Raw genomic sequence first — 18617 nt, forward strand, 5'->3', positions numbered from 1 at the left:
CCTGACATCCTCCCCTCTATCCCAAACTCGACCTATCCCTAGGCGGTCTTCTCCCCCCTTCAACGACCCTCTCCTGCCTGGTCGGTACAGCGCCCAGAGGCAGCAAGACCCATCCCTTCGGTGCCCCTCTCCTTGCTCTGACAACTTCAGCTTTCTTGATTCGCGCGGCTTCGCGCACTTCGTCCATACTTATCCGAGGGTTCATCTTGGGTTCTGTCTCAAGAGTAAACAATTGATTGTCAATTTGAGAAGAAAGGACCGATTCAGATTTCCTAGCTTTCCGTTTGGGTGTGGGCGTTGCATTTTTCTTCAAAGTAGGGTTGGTATGTTTGGTTGGAGGGGACGGGACTGGCGCTGGCACTGGTTCGGATTTTCTAGCTTTTTTGGCTTTGATTCTTGACTCCGGTGCTGGTAACGTTCGGAGAGGGGTCGATGTCGTCAGAGGGTTGGATAGCGGTTCGGATTTTCTAGGTCTACCCCTCTTCCTCTTCAATCCAACCTCAGCCTCAGCCTCGATGACAAGGGGTACAAGAGCAGGAGCAGGTTCAGACTTTCTACTTCGTTTCTTTGCTTCAAGTACAGGTACACTACCCGACGCCAGTACTTCACTCTTCCTCTTATTCTTCTTGGATGTCTTATCTAAGTCCTTCAAGACACCCTCAGCAGAAGAAGTAGCCGACACAGGAGGAATGATAATTTCATTTATCAATCCGACAGAGCTCTCCGAGGGAGTCTTGAGGTTCGTACTTGATCCTGTCGAGTTACGTTCGGAATCAGATACGATAGACGGTGTTCTTTCCAGTAAACCCAATACCGAAGTACCGCGCTGAAGAGCACCACTATTGCCAACTGGGAGCGATTTTCTCATAATCTTCTTCAATGTTTTCTTTGCGTTGCCACTCGCACTTAGGGTTTTCGCTTTGATGGCTAGTTCCGCTGCTAGACCTTTTGCGGTCTTTTCGCCTGCTTTCCTACCTAGGAAACCAATACAGTTGGGAGCACCGCAGAAGCATTTCGTACGCAGTTCGTCGGATTGGGCGGCAACACCGAAGGCATCGAAGTTGTAGTCGTAGAAGAGCTATGTCAAGTGTATTGATGTGATTAGCGAGTTGTCATAACACGAAAAGTCATGAAAGGGGTAGGGCGTTAGGCCCAAGATACATCTTGTTGCGGGGAAAGTCTACCGTCCTCCTCTTGATGCAGGGCGGGATGAACGGTGATAAAGTATAAGCCCAACTCACCTCCTCACCAGCCTTGATATCCTTAATAGCCCACATTCCCACCTCGTACTCTTCCAGCCCATCCCCAGCCATCTGGAACTTCTTCACCTCGAGGTTTGGCGCACAACCATGATTGATAAATCTAGCGTCGTTCCCTTTCATCCCCTGATAGCAAGCAAGAGTATCAGCCATAAAAGCTTTTAACCTTCCATCGGGTTCAAAAGAAAAGGTGGAAAGGGAAGCTCACCGCATCGATGACTTCATCCTGGTCGTATGCCAACGCGTAGAAGTTCTTGGTACCCTTATATTCATCTTGGATACGATCCATGAATATGCTGAGCAAAGACAAATTGGCATCAGTCGGAATTTTAGGATGCTTGAGACTTAAGAGTGGAGCTACTCACTCCATCGTGATAACCTCTCCTCTATAATCCATGACGAAATCCCCTTCTTTGACATCTTGAGTAAGGACGATCCCAAACCCTCTTGAGCCGGTCTACGTGATCAGCAACGAATATTCAGCTCGGGTCGTTCCAAAAACTCTGTCAATACGATCTTATGACCCAGACCGCTCAGAAGCAAGTCCACCCAAAACCGAAACCGAACTCACATGAACGACCTTGTAACTCGCTCCCACCCTCTTCCGCAAAGTCTTGTTCGTGCACTCATCTCCAGCCGGACAATCTTTCCCACACAGATAACTCATCAACCTATTTATACATTGATCTGCGCACTTGGACTCGGGCGAACATCTGCATATCGCGGTAAAGTCCGTTTGGTACTTTTGTCGCTCTGGGTAGATATCTAAGTAAGAACCAGGGAAGTTAGCGTTGTGTCCTTATCGTCAACGATGACAGGTATCTCTCTAACGCGAAACATAGCTGTCATACAAGGGCGAGGAGTTACGATAAGAGCAAGACGTTGAAAGAGGTAACCGTAAAGGCCACACTCACTCCTCGTAATTTTCGAAAAAGGCATAGGTTTCTTCCTCCCATCCAACTTCCCATCCAACTTATCCTTCATGATATTATACGGCAGTACGAACTCATGCTCCGTATTGAAGAAGAGCTCGTACCCGTGATCGTAAGGTAGTGGAGGGAAAGATATCGTCTCTTGTACTGGTACGACAGGGGCTTTGGTCTTGGCTAAATGGTCGGCATTCCTAGTACTGCGTTGCATGACCGGTTTCTTCATTTTCAAAATCTTGTTTTCAGCCTTGCGCGTGGCAAGTATACTATTGTGTAGTTGCTTTGATACGGGTGGATGGGAGTTCTGGCAGTAGAACCCTGCTGTCATGTATTCCTTTTTGAGTGGTTTACCAGAACTGGTATCCTTCTTCTCCTTGTTGGTGGTTTCTAGAGGTATTGCCGTTTCTTCATGTAAGTTTGACTTCGATATCGATGTCCTCTTAGAAGATGTGGGTATGGTCTTGTATTGAGATAATATTCGTTTGGACAGTATATCTCTAGTCGACTTGATCATTCTGGAAGTAGCAGCAGTTGCAATTGTCTTGGTCTTGGTGATTGCTTTCTTCTGAACTGCCGGTGTGGCCTTACTTCTAGTTGTTCTGACCACCACCCTTGACTTCGTCTTAGTACCAGGTATAGTCTTCACTGTCTTTGCTTGTACTAAAACCCCATTCTCCTTATCTTTCTCCTTGTACTTCATCCTACTCGTATCGTCTTCCAGGACCTTCGCACTCTTCGTAGATACCGCAATACGAGCAGTCTTAGGTGGTCTCCCAACCGCACTAGCTTTAGACTTTTCAACACTCCTCGTCCTTGTACTCCTCTGCACAATCGCCTGAGCCTTATTCTTGCTTCTAGACGTGTACACTTTCACTTTCTTATACACCATATCCTTCTTCTTCTGCTTCTCACCCTCACTCTGAATCACCACATCCTTCGTTGGTTTATCTCCGGTCGATCTAGTCTTCTTCGAAGGATTAGGTATAGGTGCTCCAACCACAGCGACAGTACTTCTCTTCTTCTTCTTACTACCACTGTCTACCGCGGCGGCAATACTAGGCAGCGCGATGTCGATCTTGGATTTGAAGAATGTCCTTTTCTTCTTTTGATCAAGGGGTTTGACAGGTGCCATCCTGCCCCTGTCCGATCGGTCTATGCAAGATCTCAAGAGGATTGCAATGTGGTTTGTGTAGGGTACACTTCGATGGTCTGGGGTCGATGGGTGTGTATATGTATGTACGTGTTGGATGTTTGAGTAGAATCAAATACAAAATGAACGCGTCTTTTGGTCGGGGGTAATATTGAGTGATTGATCTTTGATTTGTTTATGAGTTGAAGACTGAGTTTTGTTCCGACGCGTCTCGATGAGTGAATGGATCGTATGGATGGGAAGAGTGAGTTGCAAGGTCCAAGTTCTATTGAGAAAAGGTGATGGATATGGATGGTTTGTTCAGAGTGATGGTGAATATGAGATGAAAGACAGGATACATCAGTAGAAGAAAGATTCAGACACAACGCAGATAGGTTCATTTAAAGACGCGGACGAATTGACGGGAAGCGTAAACACACTTTGCACTCAATGCCACATGCTGTCCGTGGCAACAAACATCAAACAGGTATGGATATGGATACATAGATGGATATCACTCCACGCATCCCTCGACAATACTCTATAGATACATTGATCCCTAACCAGCCCATTGGAAATGCATCTTCTGACCACCTTGGAACCCACCACCAGGGAACCCACCCTGCTGGAAGAATTGGAATGGCATACCCCCTCCGTGGTGGGCGAAGGGATTATGACCTGCACCCTGATGCGGATCATTGGGATCATCTCCATTATCATACCGCGCTTTGAGCTCTGCACCATAAAACCACATGTCAGCTTCAGCTTACGATTGGGTATTTGGACGTTTATTATTGAACTGACCTGGATCTGATAACACCTCATACGCCTCATTCAACGCTGCCATCTTTTCTTCTGAGCCACCAACATCAGGATGAGCGACTTTGGCTGCTTTTCGGCTGTTCACGTGTACGTATGAGAATTGTCAGTTGACGGCTCCTATCTTGACTTCCCTGAAGATCAATCAACTCACAATGCCTTCTTGATTGTTCGTTCATCTGCGTCTCGAGGTACTCCGAGAACCTACAAAGACAAAGTCAGCTGTGATCTGAAATCCAAAATCCGATAAACCTTAGCTCACCTTGTAGTAATCTTTCTGTCTAGATTGTTTCAAGAGTCGCTGGGCTTTTTGTACCCTATTCAAAATCTACGAAGCACACAGCCGACATCAGCTAGGAGTTCAGACTCGGGTCCAATCAGTTCAAATAAGTGATGGAGCGTTGTGAAAGGCAAATACAAGGGTCATGTGGTTCCATGGTGCCTTGTTCGCCAGTCTGAAATGCACGAAAAGTGCACTCACATCCTGCCTATTCCTACCCGTATTTTCAAACACCCGCTCCAACACCCTCACCGCCTCCTCATAATTCTCATCCTTCATCAACCTCTCCCCCTTAGCGATCAATCCCTCCGTATCATTCTCATCCAACTCCAGTGCAATCTCACACCATCTATATCTCTTCTTATTCGATAGATCCCCCGTCCCCATAAAAGCCTTACAAGCCAACGAATACAACTCCAATCTCGTCTCAGAACTACTCTTAAGATTAAACTTCTCATCCAAATATACCACACCATTCTCATCAGGTTGGATAGCCGCTTCTAGTGCATTTTCGAATCGTTCTAGTAGACCGGATTCACCCTCGAAGATCTTAATGGCCGATCTGAAGACGTTGCCTTCTACGAAGTTCCGTATTTTCGCAAGATCTTTGTCGAAGGTTCTGATGAGTCGGTGTAGCTTTTTGCACGATTTGGAATCTGGGTCGTAGTGCAGGCATTGCTTGATGTGGGTTATAGCTGAGTCGGATTTCAGTAGGAAATAGGATATGTAGGTTAATTTCAGGGGATACAAGGTAGATGATGGGTTGAGGGATGCCAATCGACTAGAGATCAATCAAACCACGCCGTTAGGTCATAAAAACCTTCACGTTGGATAGTCCTTGAATATATAGGATGACAAAAAATCGTCCAACCCACCTCAAATCACCATACACAGCCTGGACATCACCCAGCTCAGTCGCACATTCTACTCTCAATTCCCTCAACTCCCCAGAATTAGGTCCGACCTCCAACGCCTTCGTAGCGTGATCGACACATACATGCCATTCTTTGTTCTTTCTAGCTTTATGAGCGGATTTGCTAGCTCCAGCGGCGAGAGTGACGGAGTGGGCCTGGAATGTGAATGAGATCAGTTGTCCGGTTGCTATTTCATGTATCATCCAGTATGGCAGATGGTGATGGAGCGAGATAGTAGATGACTTACCAATTCCTCAGACTCAGCATCCGATTTACTCTTCCCGTAAGCTTTCAGCTCGGTCTGAGCCTTTTCGAACTCTCCCTCTTTAGCTAGGATCTTTGCTTTCTGCAAGTGCGCCTGTAAGTTGAGTCAATCAATCAATCAATGGTCAGCGTTTGAAGTACCAATATCAGGACGATGGATGTTATGGTATAGCGATGCAGTGCTCAATCGTCCAAAGCTCGCCATAAATGTGAAATTAACTCACCTGAGCAAACGAAGGGTTAATCTTCAGTATCTGATCGAAATCATCCAATGCTGCACCATGTCTACCAGCGGACAAATACGCAGTAGCCCGTTTATAGTAATTCACATAACTTGTTGGGTCGAGCTCTAGATTCATGATAGCATCATTATAAGCTGATTGCTCTGCTCCATCCACGATGTCAAGATTATGATTAGGAGTGCAGTTACCCACCTATGGCTTCACCATACGCTCTGGCAGCTTCTATATACGATCCAGCAGCCAGCAGTCTACCTGCGTCTTGAGATATCTGAGTTGCACTTCGGGATGATTCAGCCAGTGCTGAGCTGGCGAGGAGGAGGACGGGGAGTGCGAGGTAGGATGTGACTCGCATGGCGGGGTTAAAGAATTACGAGTAGATGGATCGAATGCGTCGGGGTGTTGAGGTGATCTAAGTATGTATGCTGAGGTGACGACTATGCTGGGATGTGGTTGAGAAGATAAGCAGTCCAGCTGAGTTGAGAGTAGGTGTGTATGATGATCAGATAGCTATAACAATCGAGCTGAATGGATGCCAGCAACAAAGTCAATGTCGAAGTTCCAGCTCATCACTAAAGTTACACGTCCATACTCTGATTACAGTAATTGTGATTGTCAACAAACGCCTTGTATCTATCTACTCCCCCCATTTACGCTGGAATAGATAAGTACGATGCCGAAGTGCTAGTTCAAACCTGCCGGCGAATGAAGAGTGGAGGTCGATCACCTAGCACCCCTTGGCGTAACGTACATCCACCTAGTACTGGTAGTTGATCAACTGATAAGAGGGGTGAGAGGTGAGAGGTAGAGGTACCTTAGCTTGTCATTGGTTCAGATGAGTCATCGCCCATATGGGTTCATCTCAGAGCTTATCGCTTCGTATCGTACCAGAACACCGGTCCATCACAGAGATAACAGAGTAGTCCACATCGCACTATATAAAGACACACCGATACACAATTACTCCTCATCCTTCTTCCATCTCGTCACACCCACAACAATTGGTAATACATCCAACAATGCACAACCTCCCACCTCACTGCAGTGCCCTCCTCCTAGCAAAAACCCTCTCAGGTCTGACCTTCGCAGAGATAGCCACCAAAATCGATAAACCAGAAGTATGGCTCGCCTCCCTCTTCTACGGTCAGGCAGTCACCGACGAGACCACCGCCCAGAAGATCTACGAAGTCTTAGGCGAGGACTCGTTCGTCGACAAATACAATGAGGATTACCTCGCGCCTAACACTGCTAAGCTTACCAAACAGAAGCTCATCAATGGGTTGATTGGCGGTGGGGAGAGTAGTTTTGGTGTTAAAGGGATGGTGGACAGAGAGAAGGGTTTGGAGATGCCTCCGAAGGTGGGTCGGGTCGATACTCATATGATCAATCAATCACACTTCCAGTATGCGATAATATAGAGATATCATTTGTATCCTATATCAAAGGTTGGGGCTGACACTGGTACGCGTGAATAGGACCCAGTACTCTACAGGTTATACGAGGTTCTCCTAGTCTACGGATACTCTTACAAAGCCATTATCCAAGAGAAGGTACGTGACAACATCCAACTCATTCTCTTTCCATCATCCCGGTGTCCTACTTGAAGCATACAATTCAGCTGATGATACCCAAAAACCAGTTCGGAGACGGTATCATGTCTGCTATCGGTGAGCCAGCATCATCAAACTCAGTTATCTCCTTGTCTCATTGTGTGATCGAGCTGACACAATATATTCCCGCCAACAGACTTCAGAACTTCCGTGGAAAGGAAGAAAGACCCCAAAGGTGATAGAGTGGTGATCACCATGGACGGGAAAGTAAGTTGATCCCTCTCATCCCTCTCATCCACCTCGGCGATCTCATCCATTTCACCCGTCTCATCCTTTTCAGTCGTCTCGATGTCTTCCATTCATGACATTGTAGTCCTGACACATTTTCTTGGTTAGTTCCTCTCCTACTCCGATCCCGAAGCTTGGAAGGGATAAATGGCTTTACACGAGAGATCGCAATATCCAGTAATGTTGAAATAAAGTAAATATAAATATGGTTAGTTGTACGAATTGGAAAGTATGAATGAGATGGTAGTCTGAACGTGAGCATAATAAACCATTCTGCATAAATAACCAGATCTATAAGCATTATATAATATGTTATACCACCTTCTTCCAATTTCCCTATCAATAGCAAATCGCAGTCCCCCTTCTTCTACGCCTATCTTCCAGAGACCCGAGAAACCAGTCCATAGTCCTCGTAAACCTTAAAACGTACTTAACCTTGAAATACTAATATTGACTTGACTTGACTCGCTCAGGCCGCCGCACCAGGAGGAAGTTGACCTTGATAAGGCGACAACTTCTCATTAACTTGCTGTCTTTGTTCACCTTGATGCGCAAAGGGAGTAATGATATGATGAGGTTCTGATTCAGGCTCACCTGTAGCTTGCGTAGCAGGGGGAGGAGCGGCATAAGCCTGTTGAGCGTTTGATTGATAGGTATGTTGGTTGGTTGTTCCGGTAGAAGTCATGGGTACACCTGATGAGACTCCTGCGCCGGCGTTGGTGGATGATCCGGGGGCACCGTAGGACACGAGCTGGTTGAATGGCGTTCGCCAGACCGGGTAGGTGCCGCCGTGGTGTTTGAGGGTGATGATGACTTCTAGGAGGAGGATGCCGAGGACCTGAAGCAGGCGAGGAAGAGTTAGGACGAGTATAAGCTAGTATGAACTTTGAGTCGCGGGGATGGAGTCGTAGGTGAAGAGCGAGGGAGGGATATGGGAAACGGGGGAAAAGAGGGTACGGAGGTGAGGAGTTGTCCTTGGAGGGTTAAACTCACAAGGAAAGTCATTACCCAACCCAAACCTACAACAGCATTACCAAGACTATTTCGACCTCACACGTCAGCATATAACCCTGTGTTGTTTGGGATAAGCAAACACACGCAGCCCAAGTATCGCTATCATCCCATCTAGAGAAGAAGGAAGCTTCGGTAGAGAGAGCGGCGGTGGAGGCTAAGGGGGGAATTCCAGATAACATCAGCTTTCGTCAGGATGCCAAGAGCAGATGACAACACATTGAAGTGCGCTGCGCGAAAAAAGCAAGTCACTCACCGAGGAAGTAGATGAAGAAGATCCCGAGCATGATAGTATCGACCATTACTGAGATCAGAATATGGTCGGGGATACGGAAGATGAAGAATAGTCTGTGAGAGAATGTTCAAGTCAGTATTGCGGTGAGTCATTGTAATCATGCCCATCGTCGACACGGGGACAATCATCACCAGAATGTGAGTCTTTTACAGGATGAAGGAAGGGATAACCACTCACGCGACACATAGGTAAATCAAGAACAACAAACCACCAGCAATCAACGCATTCCCAGCTGCGAAGTTTGATGCGTTGACTGGACCCGAGCCGACTGACCGTTCGCGCATATAGCATTGTCAGCTCGAATATCCTAGTGGTACATGAGGAGAAGGTGAGAGTGAGAGGAACTCACAATACGAGTTTGACTTTGAGATGAAGGAAGCTGATACAGCGAAGAGGATCAATGACCAGAATGCTGCGAATCCCTTGAGGGAGGTAGTCAGGAGGGGTAAGAATGACATGGTGGTGTTGCCGATGCTGCTATTAAAGTTGTATAGCAGATGATGGGGTGGTTGCCAGAGAGTTCAAGTAGACTATCGAGTCGAGTCGATTGATGATGGGCTTTGGTATGATGTTAAGAGGAAAAGGAAAACGTTGTGAGAGTGAGTAATGTTGAATTGATTGATTGATAGATTGTTTGGTCGTTATAATCAATTTCTCCTTTTCCCCTTTCCTTTCCCCCTTTCCTTTTCCCCTCTCTCGTGTCCTTTTGTTCTTTTATATACTCAAATGAGTTAGCACAGCCCAGCTCGGACCATCTCACCATCTTACCATCCTTTGAAACGTGATCAATCAATTCCATCTCTTTCGGCCGTTCCGTTGTTATGTTCGTACAACTTTGTCATGATTAGCTTCATCCTCCGAAATTCCTCTTCCTCTCTCTCCCTCTCTCTCTCTCTTCCCTCTTATGGTGTGGCTGAATGAATGAACGTGAGGGATCTCGTTTCATCCGAACAAGCAAGCTGTGTCAACAGTCTTTCTCAGGTCAAGTCAGGTGGTTATCTGAGATCTTTACCTCTGAGGTACGAGTACGAGTACAGCTTTTCTCTCACACAGATAACCAAGACCAAGCACCAACGCCAAGACAAGCACTACTCGAATACTGACTGATAAATTAATTTCAAGGCACCATGACCAAGGAAGGATGATGACGCTAAAACTTACCATAAAAGGGATAAGAACGCCACGTTTTGTTTAGTCATGTTTTATCTTCCCGAAGTTATTTCGCAAGTTGTATCCGAGAGAAGATCTCGATACGAGTATGTACTGCAGATACTGCATCCACTTACTCATAGCACGTTATCAGACGTATCTGCATACTCTCTTACGTTGAGCCCATGTTCATTATCTAATCCACCTGACCATTATGATACATGATATAACAGATGTCTTGATAGATTTCCCCAAATTACTCAGCCTCGCAGCCGGTAGTTAATGTACACAGTCCTATCGTAGGTAGCTGTATCGTCACCTTGGTACTTATCACTGACAGAACCAATACTCGAGATCAGTCTAGAGCGCATAACGAGGCGAAGCAATCATCCCTTCTTCCTTCTCCTTAGATTATGCCTTGGGCACTTTCAACATGGTTTGAACAGGGCCTAGACACGTTCCTTCCTGATAAACAGTATAGTCAACCATGTGAATAAGCTGAACAAAGATGTTTGACCGAAGAACGCTGACTCACAGACAACTGTTATTCAGAGTCTGCTATAGGCTCCTTCAACGTTCTTCTTCAACTTCCTGATCTCTCCCCCTAATTCTTCAATCTTTCGATTCTTCGATTGAACCAATGCATTGAGTTCTTTAAGCCTCCAGTCTTGCGCTTTGATGATCATTCGACGATCTTCCTTCTCCTTCTCGTGAACTCCATCAATCCTTGACTGTTCCTTCTCGGATTCAACTTTGTACTCCTGACAAAGAACGAAACCAGAAACAAGATCAGATACGAATACACCTATATCATACAGCGTTAGGTAAGACGCATAACTCACCTCAAGCTCTCCACACCTCTTTTCAAGCTCTTCGTTCCTCTTCTTCACATCCCTCTTACCCTCCAGTTCCTTTAATTCCTTTCTCAATGCCTCGTTTTCCTCGATTCTTATCTTATCCACTTTCTCGCGAGCCACCGAATATTTCGACTCCTCATCGTATTAATCCTTGAGCGCGATTACGGCGACCTTCCTTTTCTTTTCAGAGGAGAGGTGTAGGAGTCTGAGCTCTTCTTCCGCAGCTTCTACTTCTCTTGAGGGGATCATGATGTAGTCTTCGGAAGGTGACGATTTGGCGGTCGATGGGAGATCGTCCGTGGCAGAGGCAGAAGGATGGTGGGACATGATGGTGATGATACGAGAAGAAGCTCGGAAGTAATTGATAGTGGAGACGGTAAGATCGGTTGTTAATACGTTGTTGAATGAAAAGAAAGAAAGAGGGAAAGAAAAAGAAAGAAAAAGAAAGAAAAAGAAAGAAAAAGAAAGAAAAAGAAAGAAAAAGAAAGAAAAAGAAAGAAGAGGAGATCGAATGCTGGGGGTTATTTGTAGTGTTGCGATCTATTGAGGAAGAAGGAAAGTACTGTATTTCCGGTTGACCATCCCTCCAATCTACGCACAGACCTCTGAGGGTCCTTTGAAGTATCACTTTTCGACCGACAAGATTCAGTAGAACGTTCCTCATCATAGTGATCCAATAGATCATGGGCACATGTACAGTGCATGACATATGGGCCTTTCTCAAAGTCTTGCTCCACTATCACTAGGGACCAAAATTGGGCGAAAAAAGGTACATATCTCAGGTGTGTGGGATTCCTCCATCACTCAAGGATTGCTAAAAGGACGTTCGCCGCATACCAAGTACCATCAGTACAAGGCGTGTCCATAGCTTCCAAATTGATCCAATTCGTCTTCACGGGAGATCATGCACACGACAAGGTCAATCTCCAGCTTCAATGTCATTCCCCGTCGCTTGCATTTTGTGGAGGAGTCTTCGCATTTCGTTTCCTTCATAGTTTCTTTCAGTCATTCAACCTGCTTCGCATCTACTGTACAGGATCACGATTCCTCAACTGCGATTCAGCCACTGCCATCGCTGACCAGACAGACCTCTTACACAACGTACAGTACGCTTCTCGCGGTCATTTAGGTTCAACTGGCATTGAGTTCGAGTACGATACCAAGCGCTAGCGCAGAATTTTGGGGGGATCGCCAATCCGGCGAAGCCACACTTATGCTCCCTCAGGGTATACACCATGATCTGCGAGTACAGTAAACGTCAGGTTGATTGTGACGGGCCGCTTATGAGTCGTTTTCCAGCTCGGACAAAACCCTTGACTGTACATGTCTGGTGTGACGGGTGAGACATGTCCAAATTAATTAAAAAGAAGGTTTCTTCGAGCGTATCCCCGCGAACAATGTTGCAGATTGGTCAATAGAGGAGTACCAGATCTAATTCTTCAGTGGCGAACAGCTACGTTTTCATCGCTTGGACGACGTTTCCGCTCCATCTGGAGGATGTCAGACTTCACGCCCCACGACATTACATATATACAAGTCCGTGGAAGAAAAGGAGAATTGAGAAAAGGAAAAATGAAGAGATGATTTTGCCATGAGATGTATCGCTTTTTGGGGTTTCGCTACAACAGCTACATAATTCTACGTTCAAGGAAAAAAAAGAAATAGTGAAAGTCCGAAAAAGGTCGGGGTAGATCAACTCGTGTTTCATTTGACTAGAATACCGACGATCGATTGATCAGCGTACGTACGCCGAAAGAGCTGGTGGTACTCACGTATTTCAGCCGAACCAGAATTGACGAGCTGGATCCAATCTTTCAATCTGGCATTTCGGTCCTTCAGTTCGACCTCATTTTCCCTACACTCATGGATTGAAGAGTTTAGTCCGTCAATCTGCTTGTCCTTCTCAGAGATCGCTGTGGCATGATCAGCCTTGAGCTGAGCAATCTCCTGTCGCTGGAGTGATCTGAAATTATCGATCGATCGTTGATGGTTCACCTTGAGCATGTTGACCTCCGCGTGAAGTTGAAGGTTATCGTTCTGCACACTTCCCTTAGCATACAGTCCTCCCACTATCATGCTAGCAAAGCTAAACTTACCTCAATCTTGATCACCGTCTCCTTCAACCTCCCAACCTCCTTCATCGTCCCGTCCAAATCACTCTCCAACCCCCTCACCTTCCCCTCCAGTTCCTCATTCTTCAGATCCACCTTCATCCTATTCCCTCTCTCACGTAACATCTCGCACTTCATCTCCTGCCTCTCCTCCTCCATCCTCGCAAGACGCATCTCTTCGATCCTCATATCGGTCCGTGCTTGGGCCTTGACTAGATCATCTTTGGCCATTTCCAAGTCGGCAGTGACGGTGAGGAGGTTCTCCTGTGTGGAAAGATGTTCGGATCTACGTCGGACTCGCTTGTTAGGCACTGAAGGGGTAAGGTCGTCTTCGGTCGAGCTGGAAAAAGACGAGGAAGTGCGAGAGTAATCTCGTTTTCTTCTGTATTCTGCGCCGCCGCAGACCATTGGGGAGGGCTGGAAGTCCATCAATTTGAGTGCCGCCTGCGAGGCAAGGTATGAATATTGGAGATGAGCTGGATAGAGCAGAATGACCTTAGTCCTCAATAGATTTGGAGGGATTCATGGATAAAGAGAGATACAAGAACGATTGGATATTGAACAGATGAAAAGATAAAAGGAAGCGGAATAGAATTGGAACCAGGATGACTGGATTCAGCGCATTCAACACAAGTGCTCGTATGTACTGACACCACCAAATGAACCGATGATCCGTGCGGTGACTGGCAATTCGTTTACTGCATCTTTACTCTGCGAAAGTGCCGCCACACACCTGCGCAAAGGACGCATCAAGGGTGTCACAAATGATTTGGTTTACCCAATAAGGGCCGTAACGATTGTGCTGAACATCTGAACTCATCTGTCGATGTGCTGTACATATTTCGTTCGACGGAATATACAAGCGCGATCAACAACCCCAAGATTCATTACATCATGATACACCCATTCCACTTCGCTAAGCTAGATCAAATGCCTCGATTTGAGCTCTCCGATGGAAAAACACATTACACTTGTGTCCAGTCACTTATCTGTAGAAGACCAATGAATCAGTAAGGAAATTCGTCCCGCCCCTACTCCGCCATCTCTCATTCACTTACCTCTATCCTCCAACATTTCCCTCAACTTACCTTCAAACCTGTTAATCTTCCCTCTCAGCTCGTTCTCAAGTCTACCCTTCTCCTCAATGACTTCCCGCAATTTTCCAAGTTCCTCATCTTTTGATTTTAACTGCTTCTCCAGCGACTTGATAGTATTGAACCGTGCATGTGACACTCTCCGATGATCCGCTATCCATTTCCTATCTTCTTCGTGCTGTCTCTCGAGCCCATGGATCTTCTCCTACTCGTTTTGAAGGCACGACACACTGTAAGCTATCACAGCAATACCACAGCAAGACCAATACGTTAACTTACATCCCTCTTGCGAATCTCCTCTGCATGCTCCTTCCTAACCTTATCCTCCTCCTGCAAACTACTTCTCACACCCCTCAAATCCTCCTTCAAAAGCTTATTATCCCTCTCCAAACCCCTCCTTCTCCTTTTTCAACTTGTGATTACAGATCTTCTCCCTAATATATTCAATCCGTATCGAATCGTTCTCCTCCGCCAGCCTAAGATTTCTACTTTCTTTCTGATTTTGTGCCCAAGTGAGCGTCAGTCTATCTTGAGCCTTTTGCAGACATCTATTGAGCTCTTCGATCGAGTATACTTTTGTCGTCGAAGGGCGTCTCGTTTTGCCATCGTGGATTTGCTGAGGGGTTGTACTGGATGTTGTACTGGATTTGAACTTGGATATGGTTCGTTGGGGTTTCTTTTGGGGATGGTGTTGATCTGGATTAGTAGGTGCTTTCATAGCAGTCTGCTTGGATGTGATGGACTTTTGGGGGTCTTCGGATGAGGATGATGGGTGGGTTCGTTTGGTAGCTGGATTGAGGACGGTTGATGGTGGAAGAGGGATTTCAATCGTCATTACGGTCAGATATGTAACGAAGTCCAAGTGTTCACCCGAGGAAGAGTCAAGATCAGCGAGTTTGGTTTGAGGATCAAACACTTTCAAGGTGTCACCTGAAGTGGGGAGATGATATGTGGTAGGATTAAATGATATTGCAAGATGGCAAAAGAGGATGATGAATAGTGAATTTTACACAAAAGCACGGATCGCCATTTCTGATAACCAAGCTTCAGGCAATCTTCTGATCCCGATCAATAGTAATAGATCTTCGAGGATATTATGAGTATAGTATCTCGAGTTCGTTCTCTATTCTGACATATTCATGGCTGTCAGGTTAGGTGGTACAGCTCGTGAGTTGATAAGGGTGATGAATATGAGTACATATACATGGAACAGACAGGAGAACCGAAAAATGATAATGATATATGACCTCCCCACCCAAACCCCTTACACCTCCCCAAATTGCCTAATCAGGCTGATGACTTGCTTTAACGAGCTTCGAATTGGACCTACGATCGAGAAAAAGGTCAGTAAGAATGTCAAGGAAGCTTGGTGATTGTGTTCTGGGCGACTTACAACTGCGAAGGTCAACAAGTCAGCAACGAATTCCATAGGAAAATGTAATGTCATATAACGATAGAAGACAGAAACGAAGGCGAGACGGACGAAGAAGTGTCATAAAGGCAGATTGCCTGAGTGAGTGATCATTGCGGAACGAGAGGTAGTCGTGATTGACTGAGATCAAACTCACTTCTCGTCGTTCGAGGCTTGTACATCACTCGATGTCCACATTCCCTACATCTGATGAGTTCCGATGTCTTCATAGCTGTCTTGGCACCGCAGTCTATGACGAGGTATACTAGTCAGTATCTGAAATCTACTATTCATATGAGTAGATCTACCGCTTAGCCTCCAAGCACCCCACCAATGACTAAGCAAGATAGGAATGGGAAGAACTCTGTAATCCTCCTAAGCCAGGATTGTCCCAGCTCTCCATGGACCCGTTGACAATCTTCCATCTTTGAGATATCTCTACACATTGACAAGTTTACTCACCTCCGCAGATATATTCGATAGTCTCGGGTGGTTTAGGTATATTCCTCGCAGGCATGGGATTAGGGTTCTGCTGGGAGTATCGATCGGCTTGTTGTGACATCTTTAAGTTTTGAGAGTGACCTTCCAGGCGATAAGAGTGTGATCAGGGGTTGAGGTGGGGGAGAAGCTGGTTGTTTTTGTAGTTGAGAGCTGGTCTGATGAGATGTCTTATATTTGTATTTGATTATCGAAGAAGCGTTGTCGAGTTGAGTTGATGTTTTGACATCTTGGACACATCTTTGATCTTTCAAGATTTCAGAGGCGAGGCACGGTTATGATTGGATGATAAGCTGGAGTAAACAATGCCACGTCATACCACTCAACCCCCTTATCGCACGTCACCGCGTATCAGTCGTTCCTCTAGACCGGACAACTGAGGATGCTCTTCTGATCACAAAGCATACATCCTTCGTTCATCCCATCACTGTCCTCTTCCTATACGACTATAAGCTACATCAACTATATCAAGTCACTTCTCCACCCCTTACATCCAGCTACATCCCAAACACACAATGGACATCTCATCAGCCCTATCAGCCCTCGAATCCCTGTCATCATCCACCTCAACCTCATCCTCTGGTCCTCTCAACGCTCTGATAGATACCCACTTTACAAATGCCAAATCACGTATACTCGCGGGCGAAGATCCGAGGGTCGTGATCACCGAATTGCAGAAGAATGTGAAGAATTGTAAGAAGGAGGTGGAAAAGGGTTTGAAAGGGTGGTATGGTGCTTTGGGGGGTGTGGGCAAGGAGGTTGACAAGGTGTGTGATGGGGCTGACATTGTGACTCGATATAAGGAGAAGGGGATGTTCCTTGCCCAGAATGATTATTCCGAAGTAATCACTTGATTAGCTGACTAGTCAAAATAGGCCTTCCCACCGAACCTAGGCGCTATAAGCGATGCATACGCTGATCCACCGCTTTTCGCTGAACCGGAAGCTGCAGAAGCGTTAGATAAGGCTATATTGGAGTCGCTAGGGAGGAGAGGTATATGGGAAGCTGTGGAAGCTATGGAGGATGTGAGTCGTGCTATGCATTTTCGTCCTTCTCTTAGGCAGCCCCCCCCCACGCTCTATCCAAGATCATCAGGGTTAGATAAAATACCTCCTTGGCCAAGGATCAAGATTACATCCCTTACATTACATACAAGCTACTTATACTGATTCTATTACCATCACAGGAGACATCCCTATCCTACTCTCCCTCCAAACGCGACCTCTCCACCCAACTACAATATATCCTCCACTCCATCCGTTCTTCCAACCTCCAACCAGCCCTTCAGTGGTGTACCGAGAACTCCTCCTTCCTATCATCCCCGCCTCATCCGTCTTCGCTGCCCTATCACCTCCATCGTACCGTATTTCGATCTATCAAATCGCAAAGAGAGGCTATAGAATATGCCAAAGCGAATATGATGGGTTATCTGCCTAATCAACCAGTCCTCAAACTAATTACGTCTTGTCTGTATCAATCTCCTCTTACCAAGATACCAACTAACGGTAAATTCAATGGTGGGAGGGAGAATGGATTTGGCAAAGAAGGAGAAGGAGATGAAGAAGGGGAATCGGAAGAATTACAGAAGATGTTTCAAGAGGAATTTTGTAGAAGGTATCAGTGGAGCAAGGAGGATCCACTGGAAGTTACGGTGGAATTGGGGAGTAGAGGTGGGACGTTGGATAGGATTGAGAAAGCTAGGAGGGTCATGGGTGAACATCTTGGGAATGTTAGGAAATGGGATGAGTTGCCTGTGAGTGTAACTTTGACTTTTGGGAACTCACTTGCGGAAGGTCATATGAGCTTGGGACCATTTGAGAGAGATTTGACATTGGCGTTTTCAATGAAATCTCACAATATACATATAAGTGTAGATTAGACATGATGCTGATTACTCGGTGTGGATTATACAGATGGAAGTCCCCCTCCCACCATCACGTCGATATCACTCGGTATTCGTTTGTCCCGTATCGAAAGAGCAGGCTACAGATACGAATCCACCAAAGATGTTGACGTGCGGTCATGTGATTGCTGAGGAGAGTTTCAACAGGTTACTGAAAGGCGGGTAAGTCAAAGTTCTCTCTCTTCTTCAATTTGCTTATCTGCAATCGATATATCCTCTTAACACCTCAAATGACTCCTCCGATAAATCCTCTTGTCGTGAAGCTGGCTGACACGGTATGTCTTGACACAGCCGCAGGACGGTCAAATGTCCTTACTGTCCTCAGGAGACCTCTCAATCTGTCGCTCAAAGGCTGTATTTCTAGACCCCTACTTTCGGTTTCTTGTATATCGTTATCATCCATGACACATGTGTAATACATTGTTTGTCAAAGGAATTTTGTATACCTATGCATCTGTCATATTTATCTGATCGTTCGCTTGGTATCTTTCACAAAACAGAGTGACGGGTATATGATGCATGAATGGCCTGGTTAAAGAAAGAAAAAGGAAAATGCTCTATTATACATACAGATATCAATCAACAAAACCCCTCTCAACCATATAGTACTCCTCCGT

At 45.9% G+C, this 18617-nt stretch overlaps 9 protein-coding genes across 9 annotated transcripts; 2 read left to right on the forward strand and 7 right to left on the reverse strand.

Moving 5' to 3' along the window:
* Positions 1-16: 16 nt before the first annotated feature.
* I302_100844 (uncharacterized protein) lies at positions 17-3320 on the reverse strand (the record flags this gene model as incomplete). The annotated part of the gene is made up of 6 exons (XM_019190853.1): positions 17-1078; positions 1242-1385; positions 1468-1555; positions 1625-1716; positions 1831-2024; positions 2174-3320. The coding sequence occupies 6 exons, from the start codon at positions 3318-3320 to the stop codon at positions 17-19; spliced, it is 2727 nt and encodes a 908-aa protein (XP_019047601.1).
* Positions 3321-3876: 556 nt separating this feature from the next.
* I302_100845 (uncharacterized protein) lies at positions 3877-6188 on the reverse strand (the record flags this gene model as incomplete). Its single annotated transcript, XM_019190854.1, has 9 exons — positions 3877-4052; positions 4122-4216; positions 4291-4340; positions 4399-4464; positions 4618-5197; positions 5292-5485; positions 5578-5688; positions 5819-5943; positions 6029-6188. The coding sequence occupies 9 exons, from the start codon at positions 6186-6188 to the stop codon at positions 3877-3879; spliced, it is 1557 nt and encodes a 518-aa protein (XP_019047602.1).
* Positions 6189-6852: 664 nt separating this feature from the next.
* Positions 6853-7818, forward strand: I302_100846 (cyanate hydratase; the record flags this gene model as incomplete). Its single annotated transcript, XM_019190855.1, has 5 exons — positions 6853-7191; positions 7309-7383; positions 7473-7500; positions 7580-7650; positions 7780-7818. The coding sequence occupies 5 exons, from the start codon at positions 6853-6855 to the stop codon at positions 7816-7818; spliced, it is 552 nt and encodes a 183-aa protein (XP_019047603.1).
* A 322-nt stretch (positions 7819-8140) lies between these two features.
* Positions 8141-9435, reverse strand: I302_100847 (uncharacterized protein; the record flags this gene model as incomplete). The annotated part of the gene is made up of 6 exons (XM_019190856.1): positions 8141-8509; positions 8665-8710; positions 8770-8839; positions 8939-9030; positions 9155-9245; positions 9327-9435. The coding sequence occupies 6 exons, from the start codon at positions 9433-9435 to the stop codon at positions 8141-8143; spliced, it is 777 nt and encodes a 258-aa protein (XP_019047604.1).
* A 1239-nt stretch (positions 9436-10674) lies between these two features.
* I302_100848 (uncharacterized protein) lies at positions 10675-11310 on the reverse strand (the record flags this gene model as incomplete). The annotated part of the gene is made up of 3 exons (XM_019190857.1): positions 10675-10887; positions 10969-11091; positions 11149-11310. The coding sequence occupies 3 exons, from the start codon at positions 11308-11310 to the stop codon at positions 10675-10677; spliced, it is 498 nt and encodes a 165-aa protein (XP_019047605.1).
* A 1377-nt stretch (positions 11311-12687) lies between these two features.
* I302_100849 (uncharacterized protein) lies at positions 12688-13523 on the reverse strand (the record flags this gene model as incomplete). The annotated part of the gene is made up of 3 exons (XM_019190858.1): positions 12688-12695; positions 12756-13020; positions 13080-13523. The coding sequence occupies 3 exons, from the start codon at positions 13521-13523 to the stop codon at positions 12688-12690; spliced, it is 717 nt and encodes a 238-aa protein (XP_019047606.1).
* A 1041-nt stretch (positions 13524-14564) lies between these two features.
* I302_100850 (uncharacterized protein) lies at positions 14565-15023 on the reverse strand (the record flags this gene model as incomplete). Its single annotated transcript, XM_019190859.1, has 1 exon — positions 14565-15023. The coding sequence occupies one exon, from the start codon at positions 15021-15023 to the stop codon at positions 14565-14567; it is 459 nt and encodes a 152-aa protein (XP_019047607.1).
* Positions 15024-15452: 429 nt separating this feature from the next.
* On the reverse strand, positions 15453-16161 carry I302_100851 (uncharacterized protein; the record flags this gene model as incomplete). The annotated part of the gene is made up of 3 exons (XM_019190860.1): positions 15453-15514; positions 15757-15849; positions 16062-16161. 3 exons carry the CDS (start codon positions 16159-16161, stop codon positions 15453-15455), a joined length of 255 nt encoding a protein of 84 aa, XP_019047608.1.
* A 451-nt stretch (positions 16162-16612) lies between these two features.
* I302_100852 (uncharacterized protein) lies at positions 16613-18364 on the forward strand (the record flags this gene model as incomplete). Its single annotated transcript, XM_019190861.1, has 5 exons — positions 16613-16864; positions 16973-17122; positions 17284-17850; positions 18011-18162; positions 18292-18364. The coding sequence occupies 5 exons, from the start codon at positions 16613-16615 to the stop codon at positions 18362-18364; spliced, it is 1194 nt and encodes a 397-aa protein (XP_019047609.1).
* Between the last annotated feature and the right edge of the window lie 253 nt (positions 18365-18617).

Source organism: Kwoniella bestiolae, chromosome 1, assembly GCF_000512585.2.
Source record: "Kwoniella bestiolae CBS 10118 chromosome 1, complete sequence".
NCBI lineage: Eukaryota > Fungi > Basidiomycota > Tremellomycetes > Tremellales > Cryptococcaceae > Kwoniella > Kwoniella bestiolae.